The sequence below is a fragment of the Tursiops truncatus genome, chromosome 2 (genome assembly GCF_011762595.2).
Source record: "Tursiops truncatus isolate mTurTru1 chromosome 2, mTurTru1.mat.Y, whole genome shotgun sequence".
NCBI classification, from domain to species: Eukaryota; Metazoa; Chordata; class Mammalia; order Artiodactyla; family Delphinidae; genus Tursiops; species Tursiops truncatus.
Genome location: NC_047035.1, coordinates 160,107,453 through 160,127,321, shown reverse-complemented (window position 1 = coordinate 160,127,321; position 19,869 = coordinate 160,107,453). Strand labels below are relative to the sequence as shown.

At 34.0% G+C, this 19,869-nt stretch overlaps 1 protein-coding gene across 19 annotated transcripts in view; it reads left to right on the top strand.

Annotated features, from left to right (window-relative positions):
• CCDC7 (coiled-coil domain containing 7) overlaps positions 1-19,869 on the top strand; it is a 271,954-nt gene that overhangs the window by 196,556 nt on the left and 55,529 nt on the right. For 17 of the 19 annotated variants that reach the window (XM_073801610.1, XM_073801617.1, XM_073801609.1 and 14 more), the window contains 2 exons: positions 3,112-3,228; positions 6,918-7,025. In XM_073801610.1, the coding sequence (XP_073657711.1) occupies positions 3,112-3,228; positions 6,918-7,025 (225 nt within the window). The remainder of the gene's footprint in view (positions 1-3,111; positions 3,229-6,917; positions 7,026-19,869) is intronic. The other 2 variants (XM_073801623.1, XM_073801614.1) reach the window with 1 other exon arrangement.

Sequence of the window (19,869 nt, the reverse complement as noted above, 5' to 3'; positions counted from 1 at the left end):
AAAAGGAACTGAGGCTTATATAGGCCTTTAGTGTGAGGCTTCATGTTTATCTGGTTAGGTATTAGGCTGTATTTTTTGTTTACTGTAGCTGTAGGTATCAGATGCTAAAAGTTCCTGTATTATCCCTTTTTTTTGTCTCCCCTGATATCTTTGGGTTTCCCTTTAGATTCCTTAAGTAGGGTCTGAGGCTTGCTGTCCTTTTAGCTGTAACTTGCAATTATATAGGAGGCTTATTAATGTGGTGGTAAGGTGTCAGGGAAGGGGAAGCATTCTGTAATCCTCTGATTAGGTCTCAGTCTTTTAGTAAGCCTGTGTCGCTAGGTTTCCACCTTCACAAGTGTTTCTCATGTCTCTCCTACTTGTTTGGTAAGACAGGAAGGCTAGAAGGGGCTGAAATTTTATATCTGCTCACCCCCATGTTGAACATTTCCCTTCCCTAAGGTCTGTTAGGTTCTGGTAAACGGTGTTTTGGTTAAGCTCTGGTAAAATAGATTCCCTTGAGGGCAGTCTTTTGTTAAGGAGAACAGAAAGCTCTGGGCATGATTAAAAACAGTTACTTTCCCCTCTCCCTGTTGGAAGCATGTGGCAATTTTCCTCTGATCTTCATCCTGAGAACCTGGTTGGGTTTCCTAGACATGAAACTCATAGTAACATGGGGGTACCAGTAAGATTCAAGCTAGTATATACTGAACTTTCAGCAATTCATCAATCACAGTTTAAGTGTTCCTACTAGTCCTGACTTCAGTAGTGGGCTTCTGCTCCTGGGGTTCAGCTGCCAATAAACTATGCTTCTTTTATCCACCTCTCTCTCCAATTTGGGGGGCAGCATTTTGCCTTGACTTTGATAAGAAAAAAAATGTTTAATTTAAAAAGTTTGCTAGGCTTTTTTCTTATTGTGAGAGTGGAAGTAGTGACTTCCAAGCACTTTACATGTCATACAAGAAATAGAAGTCCTCTCACTACTATTATTTTAACATTTCAACATCCTGTATGATTTAAACTCTATTATTTATGATTTAGCGGCCTTTCATGTACACATTTTTTTGTTTTTCATTTATTGTACATTTGACATAAAACGTGTAAATTTAAGGTGTAAAACATGTTAATTTGATACATTTATATATTGTTATATGATTGCCATTGTAGTGATAATTAGCACCTGTATCACATTACATAATTATTCTTTCATTTTATTGGTTGGAATAATTAAGTTCTAGCCTATTAGCAAGTTTGATGATTTTAGTACAATATTGTCTATATTCGTTATACTTTGCATTAGATCTCTATTTACTACTCACGTTTGTATACTCTTAAACAGCATTGATTCTGTCACCCCACCCCGTGTCCTGTGGTTAACCACAATTTCTTTCTCTGTTTTTACAAGTTTTGCTTTTTTAGATTCCACATGTAAATGATGTCATACTGTATTTTCCTTTCTCTGTATGACTTATTTCTCTTAGCATAATGTACTCATGATTCATCCATGTTGTCTTAAATGGCAGGGTGTCCTCCTTTCACATGGCTGAATAATACTCCATTGTATATATATATATATACACCACATCTTCTTTATCCACATCCACTGATGGACTCTTAGGATGTGTCCATATCTTCCTGTTGTGAATAATGCTGCAATAAAAATATAAGTACATATATCTTCTCAAAATCCTGTATTTATTTGCTTTGGGTATGTACTTAGAAGCGGAATTGATGAATCAGATGGTAGATCTATTTTTAATTTTTTGAGGAACCTCCATATTGTTTTCCATGGTGGGTAGACCAATTTACATTCCCACTAGCAGTGTACAGAGATTTCCTTTTCATTATATTTTTGCCAGCACTTGTATCTCTTGTTCTCTTGATGATAGCCATCCCAACATGTGTGAGATGATATCTCATTGTAGCTTTGATTTGCATTTCTCTGATAATTAATATTGTTGATCATCTTTTCACATATTTGTTGGCCATTTGGTTGTCTTATTTATTTATTTATTTAAATTAATTTATTTATTTCAATTTATTTTATTTTTGGTTGCATTGGGTCTTCATTGCTGCACACAGGCTTTCTCTAGTTTCAGCGAGTGGGGGCTACTCTTCATTGCAGTGCACGGGCTTCTCATTGCAGTGGCTTCTGTTGCAGAGCATGGGCTGTAGGTGCACGGGCTTAAGTAGTTGTGGCATGTGGGCTCAATAGTTGTGGCTCGTGGACTCTAGAGTGCAGGCTCAGTAGTTGTGGCCCATGGGCTTAGTTGCTCCAGGGCATGTGGGATCTTCCTGGACCAGGGATCGAACCTGTGTCCCCTGCATTGGCACGCAGATTCTTAACCACTGCCTCACCAGGGAAGTCCAGTTGTCTTTTTTAGAAAAATAACTTGTTAGTTCTCTGCCGATTTTTCAGTTGGATTGTTTGGTTTTTTGTTATTAGGCTGTATGAATTCTTTATATATTTTAGATATTAACCCTTTATCTGATACATGGTTTCCAAAATTTTCTCCCATTCCAAAGATTGCCTTTTCACTATATTAATTGTTTCTTTTACTGTGCAGAAGGTTTTAACTTTGATGTAGTCCCATTTGTTGAGTTTTTCTTTTGTTGTTTGCGCTTTTGGTGTTATATATTAAAAAAAAAAAATCATTCCCAACACCAGTGTCAAGGAGCTGCTTCCCTACATTTTCTTCTATAGTTTCATTGTAATTTCTGCTCCATATATTTATCATACCAACTTTACCAGAACTAGGTAATTGTTAAAATGATAATGATTCACATTCTGGTTTTGTTTATAATTTTAATAAGAATATTTTTTGGTGCTTCACCATAAATCAAGGTGTTATCTGTTGGATTGAGACAGAAATATATTCTATATTAAGAGAATAATGTCTAGGAATAAATCTATAGTTCTAATTTTTCACAGAGTTTTATCAAGAGTAGATATTGAAATCTATTAAGTGAACTTCTGACATTTATTGAGTAATCATTTTTCTCTTCTCACTTGATGTAAGAATATCTTCCTAACCTCTAGACATTATAATCTTCTTGGAATTAGGCCGCAGTATGTGGTTTTCAGTAGTGTTTCTGTATTTAGTTTACTGAAAGTTTTCTTCATCTTGGTAGATCAAGATGCGAATGAACTCTCAGATGAGAATTTTATACTTGAAGATCTAGTACTAGCTAAAGGATACAAGGATAAAATTCAAACAAGTGGAGTTTATGAGTCTCAAAAATTGAGAGGTATGAATGATATTGATAAACATATTTTAAAAGTCATCATAAAATATTTGACAATTTAAAAATATATTTTAAATGTGCATCAATTAGTTTATGTTTTATAGTTGAATTTTTTCCTTAGGTTAGATATTTTAGAATACAATTTAACAAAAATTGGAATTCTGCAGAACTAATAAATGCTGTAATGATATTAGCACCCCCCATTCCTTCTTGTAGTCTTTAATATTCTCATTATTATACTGTATTTCTTAAATTTATTGAGCAAGAAACCCTGCCTTTCTCTTTTTATGGAGCAGTGTTTCATAGAGAACAAGTTTAGGACATGCTTTGCTAGGAATCTTATGGAGCTATTACAGTTATTTCATTTTTAAAAGTATGACTTATATCCAGCATTCACATTTCAATTCTTATCAAGTACATTATCTGCTAAAAATATTTGTTATTATCCAGTAGACCTATTCTTTATATTGTTATATGGTTTCAAGAAGAGAAAAGGAACATTTGTTTTTTATCTACTGGATCTTACTCTTGATATCATTATATATTTTCTACTATAGTTCTTTGATATTAGTGTATTTTTTGTTGTATATTTTAAATAAATTTATCTGTTTATTTTTTCTGTTTGCTTAAAAAATGGATTTGAGGAAAAATGGACATTATTAGAAAGATTGGAAAATTTTTATTTGGATTTTTGACTTAGTGTAACAGAAGATTTGGTTTATCTTTGTGCTTCTTAATTGGAAGATTGGGATTGACATATCTACACTATTGGTACTATGTATAAAATAGATAACTAATGAGAACATACTGTGTAGCACAGAAAGCTCTACTTAATGCACTGTGGTGACCTAAATCGAAAGGAAATCCAAAAAAGAGGGGATATATGTATATGTATAACTGATTAATTTTGCTATACAGTAGAAACTAACACATTGTAAAGCAACTATACTCCAATAAAAATTAATTTAAAAAAAGAATATTTTCAAGTGAAAGAGAACCAAATAAAACCTAGGTGTTTTAGGTTGTTTCTGTTACTTTTAATTTATTTTGAAATACAGAAAGGTATGATAAGAGTTAATGTAATGAACACTTGTGTGTCTGTTTCCCAGTTTAATGAATATAATATACGTTAAATATTGAAGTCCGACCCTCTCTATTCCTCTCAGATTATTGCCTCCTTCTTTTCTGAATTTGATATTTATCATTACCATATATATTTCTTTATACTTTTGTTAGGTATGTTTTCATCTGTAAAGGATTTATGCTATTGTTTTGTTTGTAGTATGCTGTATGCTTTCTTAAGCAACTTGCTTTTTTGGTTCAAGATCACTGTTGATAATTCTAGTCCTTATTCATTTATTTTTATTGCTGTATATTGACCTGGTTTATGAATATATTATAATTAATTTGCCCATTCTCCTGTGGATGAATATTTGTGTTGTTTCCATTAGGAGATGCCTATCTTCTTATGAGAGGTAATGGTAGGGGTAGTGTTTAAAAGTATGGATGCTGAAAATAGACTGCCTGTCTTTGGTGCCTACCTCTGTCTCTTACTAACTGTGTAAGCTAGTTAATCTCTCCATGTTTCAGTTTCTTCATCTGAAAAATAGGGCTAGTAATAGTATGTACCTCACAAAATAATTGTGGGAATTATATGAAATACTTTAAAACAATGGATGCCTGAGAACCACCAGATGGTACTGAACCCTGTATATACTGTGTCTTTTCCTGTGTTTCCTGTCCATAATTTATTTGATGGTCAATAGGTCATTATTAGTATAATAAGGGTTACTATAGCATAAGCACTGCAATACTATGACACTCAATCTGATAACCAAGATAGCTACTAAGTGTCTAATGGGCAGGATATACAGCATGGATACACTGGACAAAGGGATGATTCATGTCCCAGGCAGGACAGAGCAGGACAGTGTGAGAGTTCATTACCCTACTCAGAACAACACGCAATTTGAAACTTATTAACTGTTTATTTCTGAAATTTTCTGTTTAACATTTTTGGACCAGGGTTGACCACGGAAACTGCAGATAAGGGGGGACTACTGTATTTTTGACCTTGTGAAAGAAATAGAAAATTCCATTTTTATGTGCTATAGCATAGGATTTAATCCTTTAAGATTTATGAAGAATTCTACCCATGAAAATATTTGTTCTTGGCAGTTTTCAAAAGTGATTAATTTAATTGCACATTTTAATTTTTAATTGTTCTTTCCATTTTTTTCCTGGCATATCTTGTTTTTTTTTCTTCTTTTGAAAGTACCAATTTAATCTAGATTTTAAATCTTATTTCTGTTCCTAGATGATAGAGATATATTGGTGGATAAATGATGATATTTTCCAAAGAAATATAACCAGTTATTGGCTTTCAAATCCCACCCACATGTTAGAATTAATCCTTTCCCAAGTTAGGTAATTCTCTTGGGTCAATAATTGATGATTTGTTTTATCCTACGAACATGCTTAAAACTTTTTAATTACTTGCAGATATTTTAAAATCTTGGAGTTCTTGTAACTAACTACCTTTCTAGGTTCTCTTGCGAATTTAGATGACCCAGGAACCTCAGACCTACATTTGTAACAATCAATGGGAGTAATAACTTTATATAAGATATGTACAGGCATACCTCAGAGATATTGTGGGTTTGGTCCAGACCTCTGCAATAAAGTGAATATCACAATAAATTGAGTCACACAAATTTTTCGTTTTCCAGTATATAGAGAAGTTATGTTTACACTATACTGTAGTCTATTAAGTGTACAGTAGCATTATGTCTAAAAAAATGTACATACCTTAATTTAAAAATACCTTATTGCTAAAAACTGCTAACGATCATCTGAGTCTTCAGCGAATTGTAATCTTTTTGCAATAGTAACATCAAATATCACTGATCACAGATCACCATAACAAATATAATAAAAATGAAAACATTTGAAGTATTGCCAGAACTACCAAAATGTGACACAGAGACATGAAGTAAGCAAATGCTGTTAAAAAAACAATGGCACTGAAATATAAAGCAGAAACTAACACACCATTGTAAAGCAATTATACGCCAATAAAAAAAAAATGGCGCTGATACATTTGCTCCATGCACAGTTGCCACACACCTTCAATTTGTGAAAAACGCAGTATCTGCAAAGGGCAGTAAAGGTGAAGCACAATGAAATGAGGTATGCCTGTGCTCTCCATTTCATTTCTGCTATTCATGCCACTCCAAACATCATCAGGTTTATTTCACTCATACTACATTCTCAATCTCAGTAGACATTTCAGTTTACTAGCTAGAGTGTAGGTTTTAGAGTCTAAAGGAACAAAATTCATTTCAAACTTTTGTGCTTAATAACTACGTGACCTTCCAAAATATGCATAATCTCTCTAAGCTCTATTTTCCTCATCTGTTAAATGAGAATAAAAATACCTACTTCCTAGAATTCTTATTAAATGAGATAATATTTGAAAAGTACAGATATAATAATATCTGGCAACTAGTAGCTAGTAAAGTTTTAAAAATTTTTAGACATATTTGTATTTAATTGAATAAGCAGTATGTTAAATTGTTAATTAAATAAGATTAAATAAGTATACGGTAAATCGCTCTTATTAACTTTATAATTTTACCCCAACAAAATGTTAGTTTTAAATCAACTAATCTGGCAATCTATTATTATTACAGTTAAAAATGAAGCAGCCTCAGAACATCCAGATACAGCAGAAAATCTTCCAGCAGTGAATCCATCAGTTAATGACCTAATATTTCAATTAGGTTTAAACAAAGTGGTAGGTAAGTAGAGATTTATAATGGTTGGGCACAGTAGAACACTTACTAAGAGTTACAGTATTTCAACTGTGTAGTACAGTTATTAAAAGAAAACGAGAAATTCAAACATAGGAAAACCTTCCTCAATTTAATACAGTTGGCCCTCTGTATCCATGGGTTTCACATCTACAGGTTCACTTGACAACAGATCAAAAATATTCTGAAAAGAAATTTTCAGAAAGTTCCAAAAAGCAAAACTTGGATTTTCCATGCACTGGCAACTAACTATCTACATAGCATTGATGGGTATTTATATAGCATTTACATTGTATTAGGTATTATAAGTAACCTAGAGATGATTTAAAGTATACAGGAGAATGTGCATAGGTTATAGGAAAACATTACACTGTTTTATACAAGAGACTTGAGCATCTTCAGGTTTTGGCATCCACAGGGGATCCTGAGACTAATCCCCTGCAGATACCGAGGGACAACTGTAATAATTTCATTATTTTATTAACCAATCAATATATCAATTAATATGTATCTTTTTTTTTTTTTTTTTTTTTTAAGTGGTACATGGGCCTCTCACTGTTGTGGCCTCTCCCGTTGCGGAGCACAGGCTCCGGACGCGCAGGCTCAGCGGCCATGGCTCATGGGCCTAGCCGCTCCGCTGCATGTGGGATCTTCCCGGACCAGGGCACAAACCCGTGTCCCCTGCATCGGCAGGCAGACTCTCAACCACTGCGCCACCAGGGAAGCCCAATTAATATGTATTTTAAAAGAATTTATCATGTGCTCATTACTCCACCAAACAAACATTAATTAGGTAATGCTTAAGAGTTTATCTGCTCATAAAAAATATATGTATAGGCTTTTCCCTACATTATGAATTTTCATGACATAGACTAGATGCTATATTATCAGTTCCTCAGAGAACACAATTTTCGTTACTTATATCATCTTTTATGATAACAAGACAATGAAAAAATGGAATTATCACTAGATAGGCAATATGGCTGCTTTGTGATCTTCTTATCACAAAGTTGGCAAATTTCTAATAGTTAAAAAACCTGTGCTAGGGAATTCCCTGGTGGCCTAGTGATTAGGATTCAGGGCTTTCATTGCCATGGCCTGGGTTCAGTCCCTGTTCAGAGAACTGAAATCCCACAAGCCATGCAGCACGGCCAAAAAAACCTATGTTAAAGCTGATGTGGCCAAAGGACTAAGTACTTAAGTACTTTGCAATAAGATAAATTTAAGTGTTCTGTAGCAGCTTTCAAACAACCACTTTAAAGCAGATGTCAGCAAAATGGCAGACTAGGAGGCCCTAAGCTCTTGCTCCCTGACAGAAACATTAAAAAAAAAAAAAAAAAAAAAAAAGAGGGCTTCCCTGGTGACGCAGTGGTTGACAGTCCGCCTGCCGATGCAGGGGACATGGGTTCGTGCCCCGGTCCGGGAAGATCCCACATGCTGCGGAGCAGCTGGGCCCGTGAGCCATGGCCGCTGAGCCTGCGTGTCCGGAGCCTGTGCTCCGCAACGGGAGAGGCCACAACAGTGAGAGGCCCGTGTACCGCAAAAAAAAAAAAAGGAAAGAAAAACAAAAAGCAGAAAGCCATCAGAACCAACTTTGTCAGAGCACTGGGAAACAGTGAAATGTTTACAGTAACCAAGAGAATGCACAATTAAGAAAAAGCCATCTTCAAACTGGTAAGAAAATTTTGTGGAGATGTGAAGCAGTGCCCAGCACAAAAAAAATCTACAAAGAATAGGAGCACTCCTAGCATCGAAGGGATTACCACTAGACCTGCTCTATAGAAAATGCTAAAGGAAATCCCTGAGGTTGACGTGAAAGGATGTTAGACAGTAGGTTGAAGCTGTATGAAGAAAGATCTACGGTATAGGTAAGTACATGGCAAATATAAAAGCCAGTATTATTGTAATTTTAGTTTGGAGCTCTACTTTTAATTTTATACAATAGTTTAAAGAAAAATAATTATAAGTCTATGTTATTGGGCACACAGTGTATAAAGATACGATTCATAACATCAGTATCAAAAAGAGAGGGATTGAGCCGTATAGGAGTACAGCTTTTGGATGTTATTGAAGTTAATTGGCATCAATTTAAACTAGATTTTTTATAACTTTACGATGTTATACATAATCCTCTTGGTAACCAAAAAGAAAATATCTGTAGAATATACACAAAGGAAATGAGAAAGGAAACAAAACTAGTCCCTTAAAAAAATCAATTGACAGACTTCGCTGGCCGTCCAGTGGTTAAGAATCTGTGCTTCCAATGCAGGGGGCATGGGTTTGATCGCTGGTTGGGGAACTAAGATCCCACATGCTGCATGACACAGCCAAAAAAAATAAATTGAACACAAAAGAAGGCAGTATTAGAGGAAATGAAGAACAAAGAAAAATAAGACATACAGAAAACAAATAGCAAAATGGCATAAATAAGTCCCTTAAATGTAAATGGATTAAACTTTCTAAACAAAAGGCAGAGATTGACAGAATGGATAAAAAAAAAAAAATATCCAACTATATGCTTTCCGTAAGAGACTCACATTAGATCAACAAAATTGACAAAACTTTAACTAGACTGTTGAAGAAAAAAGAAAGAAGACTCACGCTATTAAATCAGAATAGAAATTGGGAACATTACTGCCAATTTTACAGGAATAAAAAACATTATATTTATTGAATAAGGAAAAAAAATCATTAAATCTCAATAAAACACTCTTCATAATATTTCCTTGTTTGACATTTGTATCTGTAAAAAATACAAAAGAACTTTAGCAATTTTATAGTAAAATATTTCCTCCAATACTGGGAATGAGATAAACGTGTGTTATCACTATTTCTACTCATTTTTGTACTGGCAACCATAGTTCTTACAAAAAAATAATAAAACTTGTAAGCGTTCAGAGAAAGAAATAAAACTCATAAATTGCAGACGATGTAACTGTGCAGGTATGTAGTCTAAAAGAATCTGTAGTCTACAGATAAACTCTTAATCAACTGGATTTATTAAAATTACTGAATATAAAGTAAAAATGTATAAAACCCAGTTTTATTTCTATATACTAAGAACACAAAATTAGAAAATGAACATTTTTTAGGAATGATGAAATTTTGTATTAGCACCAAAACAAATAAAAAATCTAGGAATAATTATTTTTTAAAGATATGCAAGACTTCTGTCTTCCACTTTGTCTTCCACATGTAAAGAACTTGGAAGTCCTCACTTCTGCACTCCAAACCAATAAAAGCTGAAAAAACTGACAGTCAACAACTCTTCTTAGCCCTGTCAGAGAATTGAAGTCACAGGGCAAACTGCTACTCTCAATCTGTGGAGATAGATGAATACTGAAAATTACATACTCCTGGGAATAGAAACCAACACTGGAGCCAGCAATTAGGAGGAAAACTTAAGAATAATTGAACAATTGCCAGAAACTGAACATGAACTAGGTTGAGCAATAAAAAAATTCTAGGACACAGCCCTGGATATGCCATACACTTTCATGAAATTTGCCTCCAGGAGCCCTACCAGGTACCTTAGCTGAGTATCAGAAATAAAATCTACTCATGCTTTCAGCAAAGGGAGGAGAAAAGTAAACATCTGAAATACACCAATAGCATTCTTCTTAACAAAGGCCTGCCTTCAAGAAAAACTACTTTACTAGAACCTAACAGATGTGAGGTAAAGGAAATACCAAACTCCAGCCTCTTGGACTTTAAACATTGGGGAAGGGAGATATCCAAGTCCAGCCCTCTTTAACCTTTCTGTCTAAAGAATCTTGAAGAATCAAGAATCTAGAAGAATCAAGAATCTTGTTTCTGGGGGAAACAAGCTGAGAAGCAATTGTGAAAGTCACAGACCAGAGGAGACTGCCAATAAAAGACCGAGATCTAATCATAGGATTATAGAATGCTTTTCTACTCCCTCATACCTTACCACCACTTCACCAAGGCCCATGGATAATGGGTTACAGATGGAAAAACTGCAGTTCTCAGCTTCCATTGAAGAAGTATTTTCTAGGGAAAGCCAAAGACAATAGGGGAGACCAAAAAAGGAAAATAAAGGAAATTTTAGCCTGTGACACCAGCTACAATAAAACAGAAAACACAGTCTAACTCGTCTCCAGTTGAACATAAAACATCATAACAAAACCGTATATACTTCAGTTCTTTTACCTGATATATCATGTCTAGCTTTAAACAAAAAATTATAAGGCATGATAAAAGCAAAACACACAGGCTGAAGACACAAAGCAAGCATCAAGACCAGATGCAGATGTGGCAGAAATTTTGGAATTTTCAAACTGGGAATTTAAAATAACTATAATACAATAAGGGCCCTAGTGAAAAAGTAGACTACATGAAAGAACATATACATAATGTATGCAGAGATTAAACCTCTAAGAAATAATCAAAATGAAATGTTATAAATCAAAAGCACTATAACAGAAATTAAGAATGCCTTTGATGGGCTCCATAGTAGACTGGAAACAGCCAAAGAAAGAAATCAGTGAACTTGAAGATATGGCAATAGAAACTTCCCAAACTGAAAGGCAAATTGAAAAATAACGAAAAAAGTGGAACAGAGTATTTTAAAAACTGTCAAAAATCAAAGGTATGATTTCAGTGAGCCCAGACTCTTGCCTCTTCCCATACATAGAAAAGCGCTAAATTCCTTAACTTGGGCCATCTGGTTTTCTTTAATTAACAATAATCTTGAAGTTCAGACTACCTGCCCTTTGTTACAAAACTTCTATATAACCTAGCTCCCCACCTCACCTCCTCGGAGCAGTTCTCACAGGGTTACTTGAAATGCTGCCTCCCAGGCAGCCACTATGGAAAGCAGTATGAAGTTTCCTCAAAAAAGTTAAAAATAGAACTACCATATGGTCCAGCAATCACACATGTGGGTATATATCTGAAGGAAATCAAATCACTCTCTTGAAGGGACATTTGTACACCCATGTTTATGATATATATACACATATATGTATGTATGTATATGTGTTATACACACACACACGTAATCTAGCCATAAAAAAGAAGGAAATACTGCCCTTTGCAACGATATGGATGAAACTGGAGGGCATTTTGCTAACTGAAGTAACCAGACAGAGAAAAACAAATGCTGTATGGTATCACTTATATGTGAATCTAAAATAAGAGTCAAACTCTCTAACAGAGAGGAGAATGGTCGTCACCAGGTCCTGGGGTGGTAGGTTAAATGGAGAGTGGTTGGTCAAAGGGTTCAAACTTTTAGTTATAAGATAAATAACTTCTGAAGATTTAATGTACAGCATGATGACTATATCCAGTAATACTGTGTTGTATACTTGATACTTTCTGAGAGTAGATCTTAAGCATTCTCACCAAAAAAAAAAAAAAAAAAAGAGATAGTAACTATGTAAGGTCATGGATGTGCTAATTAACTGGATTGTGGGACTCATTTCACAATACATATGTATATCAAATCATCATGTTGTATACTTTAAATATATTACAGTTTTTTGTCAATTATACCTTATTAAAGCTGTAAAAAAATAAATACATGCACAAAGAGGCACGCACACGCACAGAAGGTAAAGGCTTAGAGAAAGATATACATGAGTAGCTATATTATTACCAAAGTAGACTTCAGAGCAAGGAAAATTACTAGGAATAAATACATGCATCAGGTAATGATAAAGGAATCAATTCTTCAAGAAGACGTAACATTCTTTAATGTGTTTATACCTAACAATAGTGTCTCAAAATACATGAGGCAAAAACTGATAGAACTACAAGGAGAAATAGACACATCCATTATTATAGTTGGAGACTTTAACACCCCTCTATCAAAAATGGACAGATCCAGCAAGCAAAAAATATCAGTAACAGCAGTTGAGTTCAACAACACCATCAATCAACTGGATCTAACTGATGTCTACTAGAATACGTCCTGCAACAACAGAAGGATACATATTGCTCTCAAATTCACATACTCTGCTCACAAAGATAGACCTCATTACAAAACAAATTATACCTTGAAGATTTTAAGAAATAGAAATCACAAAAATTATGCTCTCAGCCCACAATGGAATTAAACTAGAAATCAATCATAGAAAGATAGCTGGCAAATCCCATAATACTTGAAGATGAAACAATACACTTCTATAGCACATGTTCAAAGAAGTATCAAAAGAAATAAAAAATATTTTGAAGTAAGTGAAAATGAAAATACAACTAATAAAAATTTATGTGACACAGTGAAAGAAGTGCTTAAAAGGAAATTATAACATTTGATGCATATATTGGACAATGAGAAAGATCAAAAATCAATTATCTAAGCTCCCTTAGTAAACTAGAAAAGGAATGGCAGAAAATATTTGATAAGATTGACTTGTTTAAAATTAATACTTATACTCTGTGAAAGACACTTTTAAGAGAACAAAAAGACATGCCACATATTGGGAGAAAATATTTACAAAACACATATCTTAAGAAGGACTTGCACTTGAAATATATTTTAAAAGATTGAATTCAACACTTAAAAAAGAACCCAATTTAAAAACTCTCAGAATATCTGAACAGACACCTTATCAAGGATGATGTGAAGATGGCTAAGTGTGTGAACTCATATGTCATTGGATAAGTGCAAATTAAAACAACAATCAGATACCTAATGAAACACACCTAGGAGAATGGCTAATCCAAAACACTGACAACACCAAATGCTGTCAAGAAAGTGGAGTACAGGAACTTTTGTTCATTCTTGTTGGGAATGCAAAATTCTATACCCACTTTGGAAGACAGTTTGCATTATTTTAAAGCTCAACGTACTCTAACCATACAATCCAACTGTTGTGCTCTTAGTATTTACCCAAATGAGTTAAGGTCTTACGTTCATGCAATAACCTGCATTAATGTTTACAGCAGCTTTATAACTGCCCCAAACTGGAAGCAAACAAGATGTTTTTCAGTAAGTGAATGCATAAACAATCTGTGGTACATCCATATAATGGTACATTATTCAACAATAAAAATAAATGGACTATCAAGCCAGGAGAAGACATGGCAGAAACTTAAATGCATATTGTTAAGTGAAAGAAGCCAGTCTGAAAAAGCTGTGTAATTTCAACTGTATACCGCTCTGGAAAAGGTAAATCTATAGGCAGTAAAAAGATCAGGAGTTCCCAGGGGTTCAGGGTGAAGGGGGATAAATGGTTGGAGCTCAGGGAATTCTTAATGTGCCAAAGCTATTTTGTAAGATACTGTAGTAGTAAACACTTGACATTATGCATTTATCAAAATGCATAATGTACATTTATGCATTTATCAAAATGCATAATTTACATTTATGCACATTATGCATAATGTACTGTACAAAATAAGAGTTATCTCTCATGTAAATCATGGGTGTTAATTATTAGTGATGTATCAGTATTGGATTATCAATTGTAACAAACGTATGATCTAATACAAGATGGTAATAATAGGGAAACTATACCAGTGGAAGTGAGCGCAGAACTCTCTGTAGTTTCTGCACAATTTCTCTGAACTCCTAAATTGCTCTAAAAAAACAAAGTCTATTAAAATGTTCAAAAAGATGTTCAAAGTCTCAACACAGCAAACTGCAAAACATTATTTAGAGAATTTTAAAGAACTAAATAAATGGAACTATATTCCAGGTTTATAGATTAGAAGACTCAATATTTTGAAGAACAAATTTCTTGAAAATCTATGTATTTAATGCAGTCAGTATCAAAATTTTAGCAATAATTTCTCTAAAAATTGACAAGGTAATTCTAAAATTTATATAGAAATGCATAGGGCCAAAGTAGGAAATATAATCTTGACAAAGAAGACTACAATTGAAGGATATAAAGTGCCTGGTATCAGGTATTATTATAAAAATACAATAATACAAGCAGTTTGCTACTGGTACAATGACAGATAAATAGACTTAAATGTATTGAAGACAAAAAATATGTAACAACAGTAAAAAAAAATATTCTTTTCAAAATAATTCTATTCATATGCATATTATAAAATAATAGGCCTCCTAGAAAATGCTATAGGAAAATATGTTCCTGTCTTTGGACTAGATATTTTTTAAACAGGATACAATTGACACTAACTATAAATGTAAATGTTTTAAAACTGGATTTAATCTTCAGAATTGTATCCATTAAAATACACCATTAAGATATTTAAAAAGCAAATGACACTCACCATTGCAACAAAAAGAGTAAAATACTTAGGAATAAACCTACCTAAGGAAGTAAAAGACCTATACTCAGAAAACTATAAGACACTGATGAAAGAAATCAAAGATGACACAAACACATGGAGAGATATACTATGTTTGTGGATTGGAAGAATCAATATTGTGAAAATGACTATACTACCCAAAGCAATCTACAGATTCAGTGCAATCCCTATCAAATTACCAATGGCAGATTTTAAAGAACTGGAACAAAAAATCTTAAAATTTGTATGGAGACACAAAAAGCCCTGAATAGCAATCTTGAGGGGAAAAAAATGGAGCTGGAGGAATCAGACTCCCTGACTTCAGACTATACTACAGAGCTACAGTAATCAAGACAATATGGTACTGGCACAAAAACGGAAATACAGATCAATGGAACAGGATAGAAAGCCCCAGGGATAAACCCATGCACCTATGGTCAACTAATCTATGACAAAGGAGACAAAGATATACAATGGAGAAAAGACAGTCTCTTCAGTAAGTGGTGCTGGGAAGGTAGCTACATATAAAAGAATGAAATTAGAACACTCCTAGCACCATACACAAAAATAAACTCAAAATGGATTAAAGACCTAAATGTAAGACCGGACACTATAAAACTCTTAGAGGAAAACATAGGGGAAACACTCTTTGACATAAATCACAGCAAGATCTTTTTTGACCCACCTTCTAGAGTAATGGAAATGAAAACAAAAATAAGCAAATGGGACCTAATGAAACTTAAAAGCTTTTGCACAGCACAGGAAACTATAAGCAAGATGAAAAGACAGTCCTCAGAATGGGAGAAGATATTTGCAAACGAATCAACGGACAAAGGATTAATCTCCAAAATATATAAACAGCTCATGCAGCTCAATATTAAAAAATCAAACAACCCAATCAAGCAATAGGCAGAAGACCTAAATAGACATCTTTCTAAAGAAGACACAGATGACCAAGAGGCACATAAGAAGCTTCTCAACATCACTAATTATTAGAGAAATGCAAATCAAAACTACAATGAGGTATCACCTCACACCGATTAGACTGGGCATCATCAGAAAATCTACAAACAACTCCTGGAGAGGGTGTGCACTGTTGGTGGGAACGTAAATTGATACAGCCACTATGGAGAACAGTATGAATGTTTCTTAAAAAACAAAAAGTAGAATTGCCATATGACCCAGCAATCCCACTACTGGGCATATACCCAGAGAAAACTGTAATTCAAAAACACACATGCACCCCAGTGTTCATTGCAGCACTATTTACAATAGCCAGGTCACACAGAAGCAACCTAAATGCCCATTGACAGATGAATGGATAAAGAAGATGTGGTACATAAATACAGTGGAATATCACTCAGCCATAAAAAGGAATGAAATCGGGTCATTTGTAGAGATGTGGATGGATCTAGAGACTGTCATACAGAGTGAAGTAAGTCAGAAAGAGGAAAACAAATATGTATTAATGCATATATGTGGAATCTAGAAAAATGGTGCAGATGAACCTGTTTGCGAGGCAGAAATAGATACAGATGTAGAGAACAAACATATGGACACCAAGGGGGGAAAGCAGGGGGGTGGAGGAATGAATTGGGAGATTGGGATTGACTAATATGTATAAAATAGGTAACTAATAAAAAGAAAAAGAATTGGCTGTTCATCCACAATTCCACAAAGTAGAAACTCAGCAGGTAGTCTATGAAAGAGCTGCAGTAAAGGTTTAGCACAAAGGGAATTATTCTTTGTTGCTGTGGAGTTAAACTTTGGCCTTAAATTCCTGGTTTGTTAAAATAGTTTCAGTACTTAATTTTCAGGGCCATGATTGATCAGTATGTTCCCTTATAAACTGAGTTTTAGCTAGCCAGTCCCAATGCTGTAAAGAAAACATTAAAAATAAATCATTTCAACCGTTAAGAGAAAAAAAAAGCAAATGACAGAGTAGGTTTGCAGCACAAACATCCAACAGAAAGCTTTCAACCAGATATTTAAAGAATTTCTAGCATAGAAATAAATTGAAAACCCAATAGAAAAGTGGTCAAAATCTTAAACATGTACTTCACCAAAGAAGATATCTAAATGACTAATAAACATTTGAAAATTATAGCCCTATTAGTAATCTAGAAAATTGGAGTTAAAATCATGAAGATACTATGACATACCATCATTGAGCCTAAATCAGAAAGAATGACAGAATCAAGTCATGATAATGTAGAGCAACTATTACAGAACTTTCAGAAACTGCTGGTAGTAGTATAAACTGATACATGCACACACTGGAAAACTGTTATTTCTACTCCTTATTGGGAACTCCAATAAGATTTATGGCTGACTTTTCATCAGAAACTATGGAGAGCACAAGGCAATAGGATGGCCTATTCAAAATGCAAAAGAAAAATAACTGTCAACCCAAAATTTTATATCCAGCGAAATTATCTCTCAAAAATAAAGGTGAAGTAAAGAGATTTTAAAACAAATAAAAAATTGAGAAAATTCATTGCTAGCAGATTCACTTTATGACAACTACAAAGGAAATTCTTCAGGCTGAAAATTTGAATCCCCTAAAAAAGAGACTGGGTAAAAGTAATTCTGTAATTATAAAAGGTAGTATAAATACATATATGTAAAGAAATAAAGCAATAATTAAACAATAATTAAACATAAATAATGTTAAGTTTTAAAAATGACTTTATAGCTTATAGGTTATTATATTTATAATACGTATAATAGCAGTGCAAAAATGTGGAGGAGGGAATAATGGTATATGAGGGTAGCATTTCTATACCTCACTGGAATTACTGGAATTTACTTAGTATAATTCTGATGTAGATTCTTTTTTCATTGTGAAAAAATTGACCTATAACATTGTGTATTTAACATTTACAAGGTGTTGATTTGATACATTTGTATATTGCAACATGATGACCACCCTAGTGTTAGCTAATGCCTCCATCATGTCAGATAATTATCATTTCTTTTTTGTGGTAAGAACATTGCCTAGTCTCTTTTAAAATTGACTGTGGTGATGGTCATACAACTCTGTGAATATATCTTTAAAAACATTGAAATGAACACTTTAAATGGGCAAATTGTATAATATGTTATATATGTTTTAAAACTAGCTCAATGAATGCCAAGAATAGGATAAAAAAGGATTTCAAAAGTGGGAGGGTATGATAAGGGAGAAAACTGACTTTTACTAGATAATACATTTCTCCAGCACATACTTTTTAATTGCTAGTACTTAACCTAACCTTCCCTCAGATGCTGTTTTCATTGCCTCTTGCTTATTTAAGTATTCTTTGCTTCCTTAATTCAAATGAGCAAGTCCTTCTTACATATACCAGTTGCAGAAAGAACTAGAGAAGCTAAAATATTAACTGCTAATATTCCCCAGTTTTGTTTTGCTATAGATCTTATTACTTTCACAAAATGTTGCTACTTAAGTATTGAAAAGTTGTTCTGCCTAATCTGACACACCTGTTTCATTTTGGTAATGGTGCTGCAGCAGGTAACCACCTCTACACAGATTGCACAACCTTTAATACTTACTGACTCATCCAGTTCTCTGAAAAAAGACTTCCATCTGGGTATCTTAGTCATGACAGGTTTCTAACTTCAGGTACATGTTCTGCTAGAAACAAATTCACCACAAAATTTTAGACCCAATAGTTGATCATTTCTAATTATTCCTTTTCAGTATAAACTCTCCTCTAATAATGTTCATGTATTTTTCTTGTAATTGGACCTAATTGCAGTTACTAAATCAAGCAAAAATTTTAAATGACATAGGAACTCAAATGGTAAGTGACCCAATCTCAATCCAGGTACTTCTACAAATTTAACCATTTCTTCCTCCCAAGCAACAAGGTCTACATGCTGAAAGGACTTGGGAGAGCACGTTTTTTCAATCTATAAAACATTCTGTTATTCTTTTCCATCACTGATGCCTACTTTGTTTATGCTTAAGTAACATAAAAAGGGCATTAAAATATTCCTGGATGAGTCCAAGTATTTCTGCTCTGTGGTAAATTTCCATGGCGACCCTAGTTTGCAACATAATCTGAGGAAAAAACTGCTATATTCCACATTACTGGGTATATATCCCTACAGTATGATTATGAGTTTAATGTACACTTAAGAGTTATATTATTATAACTCTCCCAGATATTTTAATTTAGCATAAGAGATAGCATTGTATGGAAAAAGCACTGGTTAAAGAATTATAAGTTGGAAGGTTGTACATCAAGTTTGTCATTATCTGGATACACAATCTTGGTCAAGTCATTAACATCTCTAAGCCTCAATATATGGAGGCTTAATGATTGCTAGCGGCCATTCCAATTCTAAGGTTTAATGATTCTTCAACCCATATAATCCATTATAATGCATATTTATTAATAACAAGGCTAATTATGATAGTACCGCACATGGGGCTTTCTTGGTGGTGCAGTGGTTGAGAATCCACCTGCCAGTGCAGGGGACATGGGTTTGAGCCCTGGTTCAGGAAGATCCCACGTGCCACAGAGCAACTAAGCCCATGAGCCACAACTGCTGAGCCCATGTGCCACAACTACTGAAGCCTGCACAACTAGAGCCCATGCTCCAC